The sequence below is a fragment of the Pantherophis guttatus genome, chromosome 3 (genome assembly GCF_059756535.1).
Source record: "Pantherophis guttatus breed Tessera chromosome 3, ASM5975653v1, whole genome shotgun sequence".
In the NCBI taxonomy this organism is placed as follows: domain Eukaryota; kingdom Metazoa; phylum Chordata; class Lepidosauria; order Squamata; family Colubridae; genus Pantherophis; species Pantherophis guttatus.
This window is the reverse complement of record NC_142065.1, coordinates 118,553,234-118,572,175: the sequence shown is the minus strand read 5'-3', so window position 1 is coordinate 118,572,175 and position 18,942 is coordinate 118,553,234. Positions and strand designations below refer to the sequence as shown.

General features: G+C 38.7%; 1 protein-coding gene across 1 annotated transcript in view; it reads left to right on the top strand.

The window, feature by feature from the left end:
- The window catches only part of LOC117662297 (uncharacterized), a 270,416-nt gene that overhangs the window by 232,212 nt on the left and 19,262 nt on the right, over positions 1-18,942 (top strand). Inside the window, exons 5-6 of the mRNA XM_087890722.1 lie at positions 3,593-3,651; positions 5,728-5,816. Of these exons, the coding sequence (XP_087746848.1) occupies positions 3,593-3,651; positions 5,728-5,816 (148 nt within the window). The remainder of the gene's footprint in view (positions 1-3,592; positions 3,652-5,727; positions 5,817-18,942) is intronic.

Genomic DNA, 18,942 nt, shown 5'->3' with positions numbered 1-18,942 from the left:
CTTTGGAACAATCTACCCCCAGAGATACGAGTGATCTCTGACCTCCGGACTTTTCGTCGGGCCCTAAAAACTTATTTTTTTCAGTTAGCTGGTCTGTCCTGATTTTAGGGTTGGTTTTAAAATTTGATATGGATTTTTAAATTGTTAAGTTTAAAATTTCGGGCCAAATTTGTTTAATTATTTTAAATCTATTTTTAACTTATGTATAAATGTTTTTTATCTTGGCTGTTCACCGCCCTGAGTCCGAAAGGAGAAGGGCGGTATAGAAGTTTGAATAATAAATAAATAAATATTGTTGTGAATATTATCACTATCATTGAAATACAAAATTAACTACCCAGATAACACACTGTATATGTAGATAATGATTTTTTATGCTTATTAAAAAAATAAAACTTAAAAAAAGAGTAGTGTCCAGTTTCAATTCTGAAAAACAAGTAACAATTCCATAGCATGGCTTTATTCACTCCTTTTCTTTTCAGATGCAGGGACAGATCCTGCAGAGGAAAGAACCCTAATCAACTGAGCCCATCACTAGACCAACTTTTATAAGGGTTGAATACAAACTTAAGACATATTTTAAAAATAGATATCGATATCAGCAAAAGAGAGAGAGAGAGAGAGAGTGAGAGAGAGAAAGAGAGCGAGCAGGGAGGATAGGAGTCTGTGGGAAAAGCACAGGCAGGCAGTTTAGGGCTCAGGCAGCAGAAACTTGGAGCCGTGCAGCATGGGGAAAGGCAAGGCTCACATGGGCGGCAGAAAGGAGACAGAGAAGTGGGAGAAACATGCACATAGACAGAGCAGAAGAAGCCCAGGGGGAACAGAAAGAAGACAGAGAAGTGGGGGAAACGCGCACATAGAGTGGAAGGAAAATGGCATATGCCCATCCACCCAGGGGTGCGCATGCGTGGGATTGTTTTTTTTTTTTTTTTTTTTGCGCTTGGCATGTTGCTTCCCTATCAGTTTGTTTTCTCCCATTTATGAAGATGAGTTTTCTAAATCTTCCCCTGCTCCTCTCCACCCCGTGCTGCAAAATTTACTTTAGCAACCAGGAGTTGCCGCTTTGGGTCCTCCTGTAAGTCCCACTCCCATCCGGAAACAGGTGCTGGATGCTTCTCTCTGCCACTTGCAGCACTTTCCCGATGAAAGTGAAGTCAGACCCAAAGCTAAATTTCGCTGTGCTGTGAAAGATGTTCGTGCTTTCCCAGCAAGAATAATGGTGGAGAGAAGCAGCCACTGACCCAGAGAGCACATGGAGCTGCTCCATATGTTCTCCAGTGACCTGTTTTCTCTCCCCTGCTGCTTTTCCTGGGAAAGCATCTTGTAAAGCACAGTGAAATGTAGCTTCGTGTCTGACTTCACTCCCATCGAGAAAGTGTTGCGGGCAGCAGAGAGAAGCAGCCAGCACCTGTTTCTCTCTGCTGCCCGCAGCGTTTTCCGGATGGAAGTAGGACTTACAGGACCCAAAGCAGCAACTCCTGGTTGTTAAAGTAAATTTCTCTGTGCGAAAGATGCTTTCCCAGGAAGAGCTGCAGGGGAGAGAAAACAGGTTGCCGGAGAATACGTGGAGCGGTTCCATGTGCTCTCCGGCTCAGCAGCTGCTTCTCTCTGCCGCAACGCTTTAGAGATGGTTCGGTAAGGTAGGTTCCAAACTGCTTCAGCCCACCTGCACCTGTGCCACCCTGCCCATCCCCCACCCTCGCTGTCCCCCCGTGGCCCTTTGGCTAAGTGTGGCAGGCCACAGGCCGGGTAAATTGGCTGTGGGGTGGAGGAACACTGAGGCTAGGGCAGGGTTCTCTAGGCAAGCATGGGCAACGAGCCTGGTCATGGGGAGTCAGGGACTGCCGGGAAGGCTACAGGGAAGGCAGGGAAGCATGGCAGGGCTGTGGGCCACGTGGAAGGGAGTAGGGGAAGGCAGGCGGGGATGGGGAGGCAGCTAGCTAGGTCACAGCCAGCACCGCCATGTGGGATGGAGCCGTGCCAGTGGAGAAGCCAGCCAGGCAATCTCCAGGAACGGGGGGGGAACTCTGGGGATGGGGGGGCTAGCGCAACTCGCAGGCAGATCAGGTTAGGCAGGCAACTTAGAGCAGATGCTCTTGTGCACATGCGCAAGCAAGGACCCACACACACTGAGGAGTGACTGGACAGGGCAAGCAGCGACTGGGTGACTGGGCGGGTGGAGGCAGGGTCAACCAGAGGTGGTATTTGCCAGTTCGGCAAACCAGTCCACATTTCCGCTATCGGTTCATCCAAACCAGTCCGAACTGTCTGAATACCACCTCTGATTCAGTATTACGATGGTCACAGCCCCCATGGACATGTGACTGACTTTTGGGCACATGATATCCTGAATGTAGCATGTTTGTGGCATTCCATGTCACATGACCATGTTTTACAAGTGTTTTGTTGAGAAGTGGCATTTACTTCTAATTTTCAGCAAAATTAACATGTTGGTTTGCTTAATAGGTGCCACAAACAAGGTCATAATATCAGATCATGGTGGCAAATTGAGAATTACCTGTACAAATTGCAAAACAGGACCCTGATTTAAAAAGAAAAAGAAATTGTAGATACTTGGAGTATAATTATTATTACTTTCTTAAACAAACAAAAAATAAAATAAAATAAATAATAAAATAAAATAAAATAAAATAAAATAAGTAATAATAAAATAAAATAAATAATAAAATAAAATAAAATAATAAGATAAAATAAATAATAAAATAAAATAAAATAATAAAATAATATAAAATAAAATAAAATAATAAAATAAAATAAAAAATAATAAAATAAAATAATAAAATAAATAAAATAAAATAATAAAATAAAATAATAAAATAAAATAAAATGGTATAACTGATGCAGATTCTTGATGAGTAAAACCTATCACTTTAAAAGATCTGCCTGGATCTTTTAGCAACTTCCTTTCTGAAAACAAAAGCATAACATATAAGAATAAAAAATTAAAGGAATCCTTCAGGTGACCTGAACTCCAGAGTTAAACTGAGTTTCATGCAGAATATTTCTGGCACCAGTAAGGAAATGGTTTGTTTTGCTTGAGGTTTTTCTTTTCCTTTTTTACATTAGGTGTACAATTTTGGAATCTGCTGGTCATCGCCATCCAAATACTAATCATGTCTGACCTTGATTTGTTTTTCTAAGATCAGCCTAAATTGACTAGATGCTGATTGTCCTTTTTAAAATTACCATTCCTGCTTTTAAATATTCCGTTCATTTTCAAATATTGTTAACTCTTTTTACGTACTTTGAAAGCCACTTCAGAATGGATTTGAGGAAAGAAATAATTTAATTAAAGAATTTTAAAAATTAGAAAAGCTGTTTTTTTCCTTCTCCATCTTTTTTTAACCAATTAAATCTAAAAGCATTTTTAAAAACATCTGTTTTTCTCTGTTAAATGAATTGGGGATGAGAGGATTGCAGATTTTACTGCATTCAACAAAGTAAGTACATTTATTTGATCCTTTGGCAAAGAAAAACTAAAACAAATGATCAAATTGAAGTGTGCTATGCATAGCCTTTAAAACATGTTCAAGTACAAATTAAGACTAATATTTGTGTTTTCACTTTGCAGCCAAAACCACCCAATCCCGATTGGCGTTATTCTGCATCTTTACGAACTGGAATGCAAGGGTATGTACTACAACAACATTTTTTGGCTATTGTGTTACTTTAAATGAAATAATTCCCTAGGTAGTTCTCCTATCTGTGCTTCTCTGCAAAAGTTTGGAAAATTAGAAGTGTGTACCAATCATCAGATTCAGTACAAATGTGAAATATAATAATTTGGAAAAATGTTTTAATTTGAGGCCACCTAATTCTGAATTCAAAAATCTGAATTTATGTGCTTCCTGCTGGCTAACACTGAAGTCAAGAATGCTGTAGGGGGCCCCTGTTAGTGGCAAAAAATCAGATGGAGGTGCCACAAGATTGCTTATTAAGTCAACAACAGTGATTTTTTTCCTGAGTTTTAAATTAAAAGTAGCTACAAAATACCTTTCTGCATGGATCAATTTGATACATTTCAGATGAATAGCTTGTAGCAAATTTTATGAAACATAGTGTTTAAAAAATGGTGCCATTTTTATAAACATGACAAAGAGCATAGAAGATGACCAATAGATTGTAAAATGTACAAGCAACAGCCTTGTGAAAGAGGAATGATTATTTTTCTCTTTATGTGTAGTCTTTTTTATTTGTGTAAAAATAAGAAGAAATATCAAGATATAAGAAAGATGCAGAAATGTACGGATTTTACAAAAAAATATTGGTTAAAAATAAAAATGTGGCTAGAAGAAATGACAAAACAACAAATAGACTTAAAACCAGAGATGTTCTTGTTGGGTATCCTACCAGTGAAATATAATAAAAGAAATACATATTTAATTTTACATGTGGTAACAGCAGCAAGAATTGTGTATGCACAAAATTGGAAAAATGAAAATATACCTATAGAGGAAAATGTAATAAAGAAGATATTAGAATGTGCTGAAATGGATAGGTTAACATTGAAAATTAAGGATAAAGATGAAACAGAATACTTTTTAACTTTGGAATTATTCTATCAATGGTTAAAAAATAGAAGCAGAAGTTAGAAATTTAGAATTAAGCAGGATAAAAATGAATATTCATTAAATAATGAATATTGAATAATTAGGATGAATATTGAATAATTAGGATGAGTAAACATTATGATTAATAGACTTGGAGGATAATGGTTACAAATATGATGTTTATATGATGTTTATAATGTTTAATATTGTTAACTAATTATAGACAAAACTGAACAGAGTGATTAATTAAATAACAGAAAATGTTTAATAAGGGTAAGTGAAGATCATGGTGAATAGGCTTTGAGAATAAAGGTTATAACTATTGTGTATATAAGATTATTTGTATTTAAAAGAGTTTGTACCCAGACAGTACACTGCCATTGTGGATATGGAAATTTTATATATTACAAAGGAAATTGCATAATAAAAAATAATAACAACAAAAAAATAACAAGAAATATATTGTGCTAGAAATTTGAAATGCTTCAGATCTTTGGAGACATGGTATTTTCATAAATGAAAAACAGTTTTAGGGATTTTTATTTTTATGGTCTGACAGTTATTATTTCTGCTATGGCATGCAAGCTAGGTCTCTCCCTTTCTAATTTTCCAATGAAGCTTAAGAAGGTTGAAATTGTTTCAACCTGTTTAACACTTTCAGTTCCAAATTCCTTGAAAGCACTTGGAAGATAATCCTTAATAGCCTTTGAATCTGCCATCCTTTAAATGCTGGAACTGCAACCTAAACTAATGCTGGTCCTGCACTGAGAAAAATCCTTCCACTCCACTCCACTTAAAATGAAAATTATTGCACACACCCCTCCCCATTTTTATTACATGCATTTGTCTGGTAACATACAAAAATAATTCTTGTGAGGGGGAATTTACAAATCAAAGCACCTTTCCATTTGAAAGATCTGAATCCCAGGAGTCAGAAAAATTGGTGAGAGAATAATTCTTGCAAGTGGGGAAATGTGCTCTGCACATGCTCTAGAGAGCTCTGGTATTCTTTTATATACTGTATACTATACTGTAACTGAGTCAGAATAAAAGTGGTTAGCTGTTGATTCACAGAGTTACCGAGTACAGATTGGTTATTTATATCAGAAACTGTTTTTCTGAGAAGTGTATAATCTAAACCTTGTGATTTGTTTAGTGCTGTACACATGGAAGAGACAGGAGGCCTGCGTGTTGGATCAGGAGGACCCGAGCAACAGTGGCCAACAGTATCCAGTGCAACAACAGGTAAGGAAATAGCAGTATGCTATATATATATTTACTATTATAAAGAGCACTTTTGAACTGATTTGAAAAGCATGCACTTGTTTGTCCATAAATGAATAACTACAGGTAGTCCTCGATTTACAATCACAATTGAGCCCAACATTTCTTCTTTTTTTTTTTTAAGTTTTATTAACATAAACAAACATAAAACACAAATACATGTAAACACTTATACATTAACAAAGAGTCAATCGACTAACTTCAAGAAAACCTTCGCATCGGTGATTAATGTCCATTTAACCAATTTTCCTTAATCATACTATTTACAAATTCACTTGCTTATACCTTGATATATTCATTGAAGTTCAGCAGTATCTTTCTACAAACATATTAACCATTTATTTATACAATCCTACGGCTCATCTCATGTATCTATTTCTACAATTCTTGAGTTATGTTCTCCTAATGTCCTATGTTGTTGGCCCTATCCTTCTTTCTAACCATGTGTACCATTTTTGCCAAACTAAATAAAAGTCAGTGTTCTCTTTATCTTGGAGCTCTTTTGTGAGCCTATCCATCTCTGCGCATTCATTTATTTTTGTTATTATTTTTTCTTCTGTTGGTATTATCTCGGATTTCCAATTCTGAGCGTACACTATACGTGCCGCTGTCAATATGTGGATGGTAAGATATTTTATCTCCTTGGTACACTGTGGTGTAGTCATTCCAAATAGAAAGAGTTCTGGTTTCATTTCTACACTTTGCCTCGTTGTTTCTTCGATTATTCTTTTAATCTCTTGCCAGTAGCGTTGTGCCTTCCTGCAAGACCACCAGAGATGGTAATATGTCCCCATTTGTGTCTTGCACTTCCAACACATTGGTGATGTGTTTGGAAACATTTTAGCTAAACGTGCCGGAGGAAGGTGCCATCTATAAAATATCTTGTATAAATTTTCTTTGTATGGAATCGACAGTGTCATCTTATAATTTTCTGCCCATAGCTTGTCCCATCTATCCAACTCTATATTGTGACCTATATTTCTTGCCCAGCTTACCATGTTTTCTTTCACTGTTTCCTCCTCTAATTTATACCTTATTAAATATCCATAAATTTTAGATATTATTTTCTCATCTGTGCCTTTTAAAATTTTATCTAGTTCACTTGGTTGGCTTTGAAAATCATAATGTCTCCGGTCTGCTGTATATTTTGACTCAATTTGAAGATATGGCCACCAATCAATCATAATGCCTCGTCTTTCCAGTTCTTGTCTCGTAAGTAGGTCTCCCTCACTACTCAACAATTCTTGATATTTCCGCATCTTTCCTATTTCTATAGTGTTTGGATAAATTAGCGCCTCCATAGGCGACAACCATCGTGGGATTTTACTATAGTGTTGCCTTCTGATATCTTGCCATGTTTTATATAGTGCACCTCTTATTACATGTCTCTGGAAGTACGGATGTTGCTTGTCTGTGCCTTCCCACAGAAAGGCATGCCAACCTCGATTCAGATCAAATCCCTCCAAGTATAGCGTTCTCCTATTTGATAGATCTATCCATTCTCTGATCCAATTCAACGCCGCCGCCTTGTAATATAGCTCCCAGTCTGGTAGACCTAGGCCTCCCTTTTCCTTTGTGTCCTGTAAGCATCTTATTTTAATTCTAGCTTTCTTTCCTTGCCAGATGTATTTCATTATTGTCTTATTGAGATCCTTAAAGAAATCTTTTCCCGGACCAATTGGTATCACTTGGAAGAGATATAGGAGTCTTGGTAATATGTTCATCTTTACAGACGCTATTCTGCCAAGAAATGATAGTTGTACCTTATTCCATCTTTCCAAGTCTTTTCTAATTTGCTTCATCAATTTAATGTAATTGTCCTCTCTAATAGTTGTTGCTTTTGTAGTAAGCCAAATTCCCAAATATTTTACTTTCTTCGCAATTTGCATTCCTAATTCTTCTTCTAATTTTTCCTCTTGTGTCATTGTCATTTTTTTGGTCAAGACTTTGGTTTTTTGTTTATTAATCTTAAGCCCCGCCACTTTGCCATACTCCTCTATCTTCTCTAATAATTTGACTCCCGCTACTTCCGGTTGTTCCACTATGAAGACCACATCATCCGCGAAAGCCTGTAGTTTATACTCCTCATTCCTTATCTTCAGTCCTTTTATTTCTTCTTCCTTTCTTACTTTCTTTAGAAGGACTTCCAGTGAGATTATAAACAGTAGAGGCGATATCGGGCATCCTTGTCTTACCCCCTTTTGGATGCTTATTTTTTCGGTCATATCTCCATTAATTATAATTCTCGCTGTCTGGGAAGAATATATTTTCTTAATCATTTTCAGGAATTTGTCGCCGAAATTCATAATCTGCAGTTGTGCTATAAGGAATTTCCGGTTCAAATTGTCGAACGCCTTTTGCGCGTCGAGAAAGATTAGTGCTACCTGATTATTGATGTTTTGCTCGTAGTATTCGAGAACGTTTATTATTGTCCTCATGTTGTTTTTTATTTGTCTCCTTGGGACAAAACCATTTTGGTCGGGGTGTATATAATTATGTATAATTGTTTTCAGCCTCTGTGCTATAATTGTCGTGAATAGTTTATAATCTACATTTAACAGCGAGATGGGTCTATAATTTTGGACTTTAGTCGGATCCGTATCTTCTTTGGGGATGAGTGAGATAATTGTTTCGGCCCAAGATTTAGGTGTTTCTGCTTCCAGCAGTGCCTCATTGAGAACTTGTAGTAGTAGTTCGTCTATTGCAGACTGGCAGTTTTTATAAAATTCCGTTGGAATTCCATCCGGACCTGGGACTTTGTTGTTCTTCTGTTTCTTTCGGGCTTCCATCAACTCCATCATTGTTATTGGTTTATTCAGTATTTCTCTGTGGGATTCTTCTAATTTCTGGATATTTGCTTTTTGTAGGTATTCCATAATATCTTGGTCTTGAGTTTCTTCTTGTGTGTAGAGGTTTTGATAGAATTCCCTTACTATACGTTTTTTATCTAAATTCATACTATATAGTTGTCCTGTTTCATCCTGCAATTGGTATATTATTCTTTTTTCCCTCTCTTTCTTCAGTCTGTATGCCAGCCAGCGACCTGTTTTGTTTGCATATTCAAAGTATTTCTGCTTGACCATTTTCATTTTCTGTGCGATTTCTGCTTGTGAAATTAAGTTCAACTCATGTTTAGTACGATTCAATTTTTCCCTTGTTGTTTTGTCGTCAGGCTGTTTCTGTAATTGTGACTCATATATGTTGAGTTCTTCCATTAATTTTTTCCTCTTTTGTTGTTTATCTTTATTTTTTTTTGCTGTGTATGCTATTGTGAGGCCTCTTATATAGGCCTTAGTAGTGTCCCACAGATTCTGTACTGAGGTCTGCTCCTTTGTGTTTATTTGATAAAATATTCTAAGTTCGTTCTCCATCATCTGCACATAATCTCTATCTTTTATTATTCCGGTGTCCATCATCCACCTCTTCTGCTTTCGCTGTCCTCTCCATGTTATTTTTATAGGATTATGGTCGGCCCATGTATTCGGTATAATTTCAATGTCTTGTAGATCCTTCCTGAGGTCTGGCGTCATCCAGGCCATGTCAATCCGAGACCATGACTGGTGTGGGTTTGAGTAGAAGGTATATTGTTTGGTTTGTTTGTTGGCCTCTCTCCATCCATCATGTAATTGCAATTCTTCAGTCATATCCTTAAATGTATCCGGTAAGATTCTTTTTCGAGTCTTACTTTGTTTATTACTTCGATAGTCATCTTGTATATTCACGATTGCGTTGAAGTCTCCGACAACACAGATATTTTTGTACTCCAAATCTTTAATTGTATCATGTAGTTTCTTGTAAAATTCTCTCTGGTTTCCATTAGGTGCATAGATAGAAGCTAGCAATATTTTCCTTGTTTCTGTTTGTATTTCAGTTATTAAAATACGTCCTTCCGAATCTGTATATATCTGTTTAGCTTTTAAATGGTTTTTGACATAAGTTGCCACTCCTCTCTTCTTATTATCTCCTAGGGATGTGAATAATTTTCCTAATTTTTGATTCTCCAACAATATTTGTTGCTGTCCTTTAATGTGTACTTCTTGTAAAGTTATCACATCTAAGTCCAATTTTTGCAATTTCGTAAATATATATTTCCTATTCCTTGGGGAGTTGAGTCCGTTTATATTAATTGATATAATTTTTATTTCTCCTTCCATCTCTATCGAGTTTATCTATTTGTGATTTTCAACTTTGCTGTGTTTCTGGTAACTCTTTGAGTCTTTTCCCTCGCTCCCTCTCTCTCCATTCTTTCTCTCTCCAATCTTTTTGCCTCTTCCTGATCTTTTTCTTCCTTCTCCATCCGCCGTGTCCCAGGTTCCGCTTCTCTCCTTGTCTCCTGTTCCTCTTCCATTGTAAAGTGCTGGTCAAAGAATTCTTGAGCCTTTTCCAGATTATCAATCTTGTACTTTCTTTCATCCCAGGAGATAAGTAGGCCTTCCGGTAGTAGCCAGCGGAATTTTATTTTAAATTTATTTAGCTGGGTGGTCAGGAAATTATAATTTCTTCTTTGATCTCTCGTTCTTCTTGGTATTTGTTTGAGAGTTATGATTTCTCTTCCCTTATGCATGATTGTCTCTTCCCTCATCTTCCTGTAGATCTCTTCCTTAATAGATTTTTTTCGTGAATCTTATGTGAATTTCTTTGGGTAATTTGTTTCTTCTTGCGTAGTTCATGTACACCCTATATATTTCATCCATTCCGTTTCGCAGTTCATCCTTATCCACCTGGGTTGCCTTTGCCAGTATCTCAATCATTATTTCACTTAGATCCTCATCCTTCTGCTCTTCTACATTTTGAAACCGTAAGTAGAATGATGCCTTTTCCATTTCCAGATAGGTTAACGCGTCCTCAGTTTCCTTATTAAATGCCCCTTGATCTTGTTCCATTCTTTCCATTCTGTTGGTCGCATATTCTACTCTTTCTTCCACCTTTTGGATCCTCTGCTCGTTTTCTGTTATGTTTTGCTGAATTTGTTCTATCTTCTCATCCATATTTTTGATGTTATCTTTAATTTCACTCACATCTGACCTCAATTCTTCATGATTTTTCTTGGTCTCTTCATGATTATGTGCCATGGTTTCCTGCATTCTATTCATGCCTTCCTGGATCATTGCTAATGCGGAGTGGATGTTCTGTAGGGCAGGACTCATCTTCTCCTTTTCTGTGGTTTCAATTACTTTCTGTTGAGCCGGTGAGGTCATAAGTATCATTTGGCCCGATGGTGTTTTCTTACTTATTTTAGCTGTTGTCGTTATACTTGTGGTCGCCATTATTATCTCTTTTTTTATTCTTTCCCAGATTTTCATATACTGGTCAATATTTCAGGGTCTGTTTTAAAATTTCACCCAAATTTATTTTTCTCTTTTTTCCAGGCTCCTTTGTACTTATAAATCAATCAGCATGGGAAGCTAAGTGGGAGGGTCGAGGGAAAAGTGTAACGTTCTAGCAATCCATCAGCTAATTCTCCCTGGTATTAAGTATTTGAGTAAGTGGTATATTAGTAAGTAGGGAGTAAGTGCAATATGATTTCTCTCAGAAGGTAAAGGGATGTAGTTAATATAAATGTATCTAATATACTATGGACTAAATCTTTAATACTAACTATATATAGATCAAATTAATATATCACTTAATCTATTAATATAGACTTCTTATAAATAAAGTCATACTATGCAATCAAATGTCAAACGTAGATTCCTTCAGCAATTGTCTAAATATTTATCTTACTTATCTAATTTATCCAATTTATTTTAATTTATATAACATACGTATATGGATATACTTTTGTAATTATAATATAGCTATGATAAGTATAATATAATCCGGATCTTTGATTCTAGTTGTATTAAGACAAATTAACAAATCATTGAGATTCTAACTATATAAAGACAAATTAATAGAAATTATATTTAGCTATAATAAACTCTATATCTCTGATTCTACGTATATAAATATATAAAAACAAATTAATAAGGCAATAATTCACTTAATGGGTACAAGATAAGGTAATGTTATGCAGTCATATAAGTATAGATTTCCAAAGCAGTGAGTATATATACACCAAATATTACTTCTTAGTCACTGTTAGTAATTAGTAGTTGGTCTTGGTAGTATCTTATGTTCTGGCAATCTTTATATCAAATATCCAATTATAGTTCAAGTCCACTTCCTTTCAACTGTCAATAGTTTCAATATAATATGTCCATGTATTATCCACTTGTTCCGTAATCCTCAGTTCAAGTCCTCACCGGGATAAGCCGTGGCAGAAACAAAAATTATAAATCCAATGTATTTCACGTCCGATCGTACTTTTTCCTCCCTTTACTTTACTTTTTGTCCAGTACACACCGATCATGCGCCAAAAGTATCAAGCGTCTGCTTCCCCAAATAACACAATCCAATAGTCCCGTTGCTTTATTATCCAATTATCCAATTAACTCGATCAATAAACTTGATCCTGTTAAGGAAGCCTTTGTCTGGATTGTCCAGTAAGTATCGGCAACAGTGTTATAAGTTCTAAGTTGACTGTGTTCTCCCTGCCATTGCTCAATATGGCTTCACCGTCCTTTCTTCTATGGATATCCGGGGCTCTAAAAGTCCTCCCGTTAAGTCTTTTAAGTTTTCAGAGACCTTCGCTCTCCCAGCTTTTTGTTATGAAGCTCTGGTTATCAATCACACACTTCGTTCAACTGTATTCCCTCTGGATTCTTTCGGATTCCACTGACTACCAGATTACGCGCTGTCACTTTCAATATGGATTCCTCCCCTTCACTCCACTTATCAGTTGCCGCTTCTCTTTCTCCTCTTTTACTCAAGGGTTCCTTCCGCCCGCTTTCTCCCAACCGTTAGAAAATGCAGATATACCTTTTCAATCTTTCAATCTTTTTCACTTCTGTTTTCACCGATGCTTTTCTTTTTCAATCTTCGCTTCCCTCTTAACAGCTGTCAGCGTTTCTGGCCAGCCGGGTGGCTGGTTCTTCCTCGTTCCGAGTTAGAGGAGTTATCCTGAACCTTCGGGGGGATTGCCGCCCTCCCCGAGGTCCTCAGAAATTTCCCCTTCTTCTACCGACCTCTACGGGGTCGGTAGCACTGAAATCAGCGCCCGCAGCGAGGATATTAGGGGCTTTGGAAACGGAGCACCGTTCCTTTCGCCCCTAACACGTTGACGTCACCGGCGGAAGTCCCCGAGCCCAACATTTCTGTTGCTAATCAGGACAGTTATTAAGTGAGCTTTGCACCATTTTATGATCTTTCTTTCCACAGTTGTTAAGTGAATCACTTCAGTTGTTAACTTAGTAATATGGTTATTAAGTGAAACTGACTTCCCCACTGACTTTACTTGTGGAAAGATTGAAAAAGGTGATCACATGACCCCTGGACATTGCAACTGTAAAAGCATCTGAATTTGATCATGTCATAATGGAGATGCTACAAAGTCATAAGTGTGAAAAATGGTCATAAGTCACTTTTTTCCGTGCCATTGTAACTTCAAACCATTCAAAACGAATGGTTGTAATGCAAGGAACAGGGTAGGAGATAATAGGTAGTAGATACTGGCTGAATGAAATCTCACTATCTTATTAGGTGATAATTCGGAGAGATTCAGGGCAGGAATTTTTGCTTGAAGGAAATATTTTTATGGTTAGTAAACTTCTTTTGATTGGAGACCCCCCTTCCTAAATATACTGTAATTACAAAGTAACATTCCATTTCTTAAATGTGAAAAAGAATAAATTATTTTGCAAAAGGACCCAAAATAATACAATATTACAAATAATTGTAATTTGGATTGAATGGTACAGAAATATTTTCTTGTTTTATTAGCTCAGGTGGAAACATTTGCCTCATTTTAGAAAAGATTTAAGGGCAAGGGAGTGTGATGTTACCACAGAAATATAACTTGATTTGTTTCAAATAAATACAGGGTAATTTAAACACATAGTTTAATTCACATAGTTTAAAAAAGAATATTTAATGTTCACGTATAGGATGGAGGATAGCTAGTTTAGATGTTTATTGCCACCTGATGTTATTCCAACTAAAATTTTTGTTAACCTTCCCTTTTTGACCATCTAAGCAAAATGTTGAGGACAGAATATCTTAAACCTTTTACTTCTTTACTTTTTGAGGAATTAATCTTTATTTAAAGAATTATTAGGAGAGCTCTTCAATCAATATTGGTTTGAACTGTAATAAAATCAAATAAAATACCTTCTGGAAAAAAACAGAATCAGTCAGCTAACAGAGAAAATGTTTGGCTAATAATGTCAGGAAATAATTTTTTAGAGTCTTTGCATTCTAGCCTTCTGCTGTTTATCTGTCATGCATAAAGTAGCTGGCAGTAAAGCTGACTTCAGGGAAGGGTTTCTGGATTTCAGGCCTTTCTTCCATTTTGATGACCTGGGCGTCTGCCCAGAGTGCAGTTAACATAACCCTGAATTGGTGGATTTCCCTGTTTTTTCTTTCTCACCATGCCAGCAAAACAAATGCTAATTGCTTTTCTTTCGATGAGCATGTTTTTTGAAGACTTTTTTTTTTTACAGTTCTACCTGTCACTTGAGCTAGGAGGGGGAAATTGGCAGGTGTCCAATCAAGTTTACTCAATTAAAAATAAAATAATAAAATCCCTTCATCTGCTGAACCTATTAAAAACCAATACAAAATATATTGTGAAAAACAACTAACATTAATCTTCTTAGATGATCAGGAAGCATTTGACAATGTAAATTGGCAATTTATGGTACAACAACTAAAATGTATGGACTTTGGAGAAAGATTTATAAACATGATTAAGGCAATTTACACAAACCAGAGAGCAAAAGTGATTGTGAATGGAGATATGACAGAAAACATCCATATAAAAAAAGCACGAGAGAAGGATGTCCATTATCCCCACTGTTATTTATATTAACATTGGAAGTATTAACTTGAAATTTTAGACAGGACCCAGAAATAAAAGGAATGGAAATAAAAAAAGAAGAGTATAAACTACAAGCATTTGCGGATGAAGAACCATTAGAAACTGGCACCAGACTGATAGGTAAAATTGAGGCGTATGGAGAAGTTGCAGGATTGAAAATAAATAAATAAAAAACTAAAATAATACCGGTAGTTAAAAATCTTACAGAAAAACAGAGAAATGAATTGGCAAAGAAGGTAGACCTTCAGATAGTAAAGAAAGTGAAATATTTAGGAATATATCTGACAGCAAGATGTGTAACAATTAAAGAGGATAACTATACAAAGTTAATGCAACAAATTAAGTTGGGTCTGGAGAAATGGAAGAACTTACAACTCTCAATGATAGGGAGAATAACTATTATAAAAATGAACATACTACCGAAGTTATTTTTCCTATTTCAAACAGTACTGATAAAACTAAAGAAAAAATATTTTGAAGAAATAAAATGACTTTGAAATATATTTGGCAAGAGAAAAAAGCAAGAATAAAATTGAAAATTGTTATGTATTGTATATAGCAGTGATGACTAACCTTTTTCTCTTCGTGTGCCAAAAGCGGGTACATGCATGCACCAGGGTGCGTGCATGCCACCCCCGTAATGCAATGCGTGCCCCCGCGCATGCACGCACAACCCCCACGCTTTCCCACCCACCCTCACACATGCAAAAACTTTAGCAACTGGTTCTCTGCCTGGCTGCTGGGTGGGCGTGGCCATGGTGGGCATGACCTACTTGACCTGCACCATGGCAGGGGGATGAAAACAGCCTTCCCCAGGCTCTGGAGGCCCTCCGGAGGCCAGAAACAAGTCTGTTTCCAGACTTCCGGAACTTCCAGGAGGCCCATTTTTCACCCTCCCCCAGGCTCCGTATGGGCCCTGCACTTACCTGGCATCCAAAATGGGCTGCGTGGAGACTCCTGGGTGTCTCCTGGGAGCCTCCTGGGCCCAAAAATGGGCCGTGGGGGGCGCACCATACCTCCTGTACAACCCCCAAGGCATGCGCATGCAACCCCCCCACATGCACGTGCATCTTCTGCATGTGCCCCGCCGCCTGCGCATTCTGAAAATCAGCTGGATTGTGGAAGGCGCACACACATGCGCAGTGGAGCTGAGCTGGCCGACAGCTCGCGTGCCTGCAGAGAGGGTTCTGCATGCCAGCTGTGGCACATGTGCCATAGGTTCGCCATCACCGGTATATAGTTTATAGTTGTCAGTTGAAGTTGTCATTCTGGTCCTCTGTTGAAGTGGAAAATACTCTCTCCTAATTGGTTGTTTGGCTGATCAATTTCCTATAAAGGAGCTGTGTCAGCCAGGGAGCGTTGTTGCTTCACAGGCAGTACTGAATAAAGAACTGTTAGAAATCACTCCAGCCTTGCCTTCATTCTTTGCCCAGAACTTAACACTGGCGATGAAGGTGGGATCAAATGGAAACTGAGGTTGCAAAGAACTGATCACTGCAAGCTGACCCACTCAGAGCTGAATCACCAGAGCTGATCCACAGTTGCTGTCACTTCATTGACCATAGACCCCTCGGTCTCTTGGAAAATGGCTGCACTACTGCCTTTTGCACATACAGTACAACCCAGTATCTGAGACATGGGACTCCTACCTTGCTCGTTTCAACTGCTTCCTTGAAGCCAATGACTTTGCTGAGATCACTGATAACAGGAAAAGGGCGCTTTTCCTAAATATCTGTGGCCCAGAGATCTTTGAGATGGCAAGGGCTCTCCACGCTCCACTGGCCATTCAGTCTGCACCATGGGATGTGCTGCAGAGCAAGGTATGGACTCACTATGCGCCCAAACCTTTGTGAATTGCATGTCCACATGCCTTCCATCATCGGAATCAGGCTGCAGGTGAATCCATCAACAAATATGTTGCCACCCTTCGAAAGGCAGCCCTGTATTGTAAGTTCAGGGACTTAGATGATGCTCTCTTGAATAGAGTGGTCTGTGGTGTGAGGGACACCAAGCTACAATGGCGCCTCCTTGCAAAAACAGACCTCACCCTGCAGAAGACGCTTGATGAGGCACAAGCAGCTGAGATGTCCAATCAGTCAACAGCTGAGATTAAAAAATCAAACAGCCCACCAGCATCACGGAAACTAGTCACTGTGCACCATGAAGATAGTAACTGTTGTGGTTGAGAGATTTGCTTCGTGTTTGGCTGTATTTCTTTCTTGTCAGCGTCTTCTGTTCTTGAACTGTTGCCAAGAAAAGCCTTTGGCAGTTTGTCTAATTATCCCAAGGTCAGAGATAAACTGAAGAATGATGTTTTGAGGACTTTGCTTTCATTTAATTTGGAATACGCTGAGAATGAGTTAATTCTCAGCTGTTTTAATAAAATCTGTTTGTTTTTTGGAACTGTTTTGCATTTTATATTAATTACGTGGGCCTGGGTCACAACAGTAACCATGGTGAATCAGCAGATGAGGACGATGATGTCTATTGCCTCAAATCTTCCAAGGGGAGGAATGTGGTCACAGAAAAGAGGCAACCTGCATGTGTTGGTTGTGGTGGCAAACACCCGCGAATGGCATGTACGCTCAAGAACACCATCTGTCAAAGATGTGGAAAAAAAGGACATTTGGCCAGGGTCCGTCATGCAAACCAACCGATAGCTACCACTGTGAGCCCAGAAACTTGCCTCAAAAGAATGCAGAAAAGACAACAGAATCATGGAGAAGACTGCTTCACCATCTCCAGAGGCACCTGCAAGGCAGAAGCAGTCATCCGTCAAGCCAGCCTCTCCTCTTGTAAGAAGGACCATCTCACCATTCTGATTGAGGGGTTCCCTTGCCACATGAAGGTGACACGGGATCTTCAATGACCATCATCTCCTGGAGCACACTAAAGAGATTGGTGCCAAAAATATCAAAAAGACAGTTGGACTCAACCATATTCACCTCCGAGACTACCAGGGAACAGCATTCCTGTCATCAGAACTGGCATCTTTAGAGTATCTTTCAAGAACTTCTCAGCCCACTACAACTGCTCGTAATGGACGGCTCCCTACTGAGTCTCCTAGGACTGGACTGGTTCTCCTCCCTGGGTCTGGAAATCACAGGCATCAACTCCATCAGTGATTCTGATATCGAGGCCTTAATCTCAGATTTTGCAGATGTCTTTGACGGAAACCTGGACAGATATATGGGCACACCGATCTCATTCAACCTTGACCCCCAGGTTCCTCCAATCCAAATGAAGCCGCAAAGAGTATCATTTGCCTTGTGCTCAAAGGTTGATGAGCAACTTGACAAGCTCATCAGCCAAGGAATCCTGGAACCTGTCAATCACGCCAAATGGGAGACTCCAATTGTGACCCCTGTGAAGCCAGACAGTTCTATCCGCATCTGCGCAGACTATAAATGTACATTAAATAAAGTGTTACAGCAAAATGCATACCCTGTGCCCGTAGTCCAACATCTGCTGCACTCTCTGGGTGCGGGTAAGGTCTTCCCTAAACTGTACCTTGCCCAAGCCTATTTGCGGCAGTATTGGCAGACAGATTAAGAGGATTTTTGAGCCAATTTATCCACGAGCACCGGGACTTTTCCAGAGCCTGATGGAGCGTCTCTTGCAAGGCATCCCAGGTATCATCCCCTATTTCGATGATGTCTCAGTGTCAGCAGCCAACAACGCCAAACTCCTCGACTGTCTGTGAGCAGTACTCACCCATTTCCAGGAAGTTGGCCTCAAAGTTAAGAAAAGTGCAAGATCGCTCTTCCACAGGTAGAGTTCCTTGGCTACCTTATAAATGCCTCTAGGTTACACCCTACACAGGCAAAGTTCTAAGCCATCCAGGAATCTGATCACAAGCCGCTACTGGGCCTGCTCACTGGGGACCGCCAAATGCCACAAGTTTTGTCCCCTCGCATGCTGCATGGACTGTGTTCCCAGCTGCATACAGCTACCGCCTCCTGCATCTTCCAGGTAAGACACTTAGCCACACTGATGCCCTCAGCCAATGCGTGCTCCTGACTGTTTTGGAGGATCCGGCTCCAGCATCATCTATTTTATTAACTGAAGACCTGCTGTCCAGCCCCATTACAGCATCAGAGACTGTTGCACACTCCACCAAGGACCATGTCATCACCTAAGTGCTCAACTGGGTGTGGAGGAGGTAGCTGA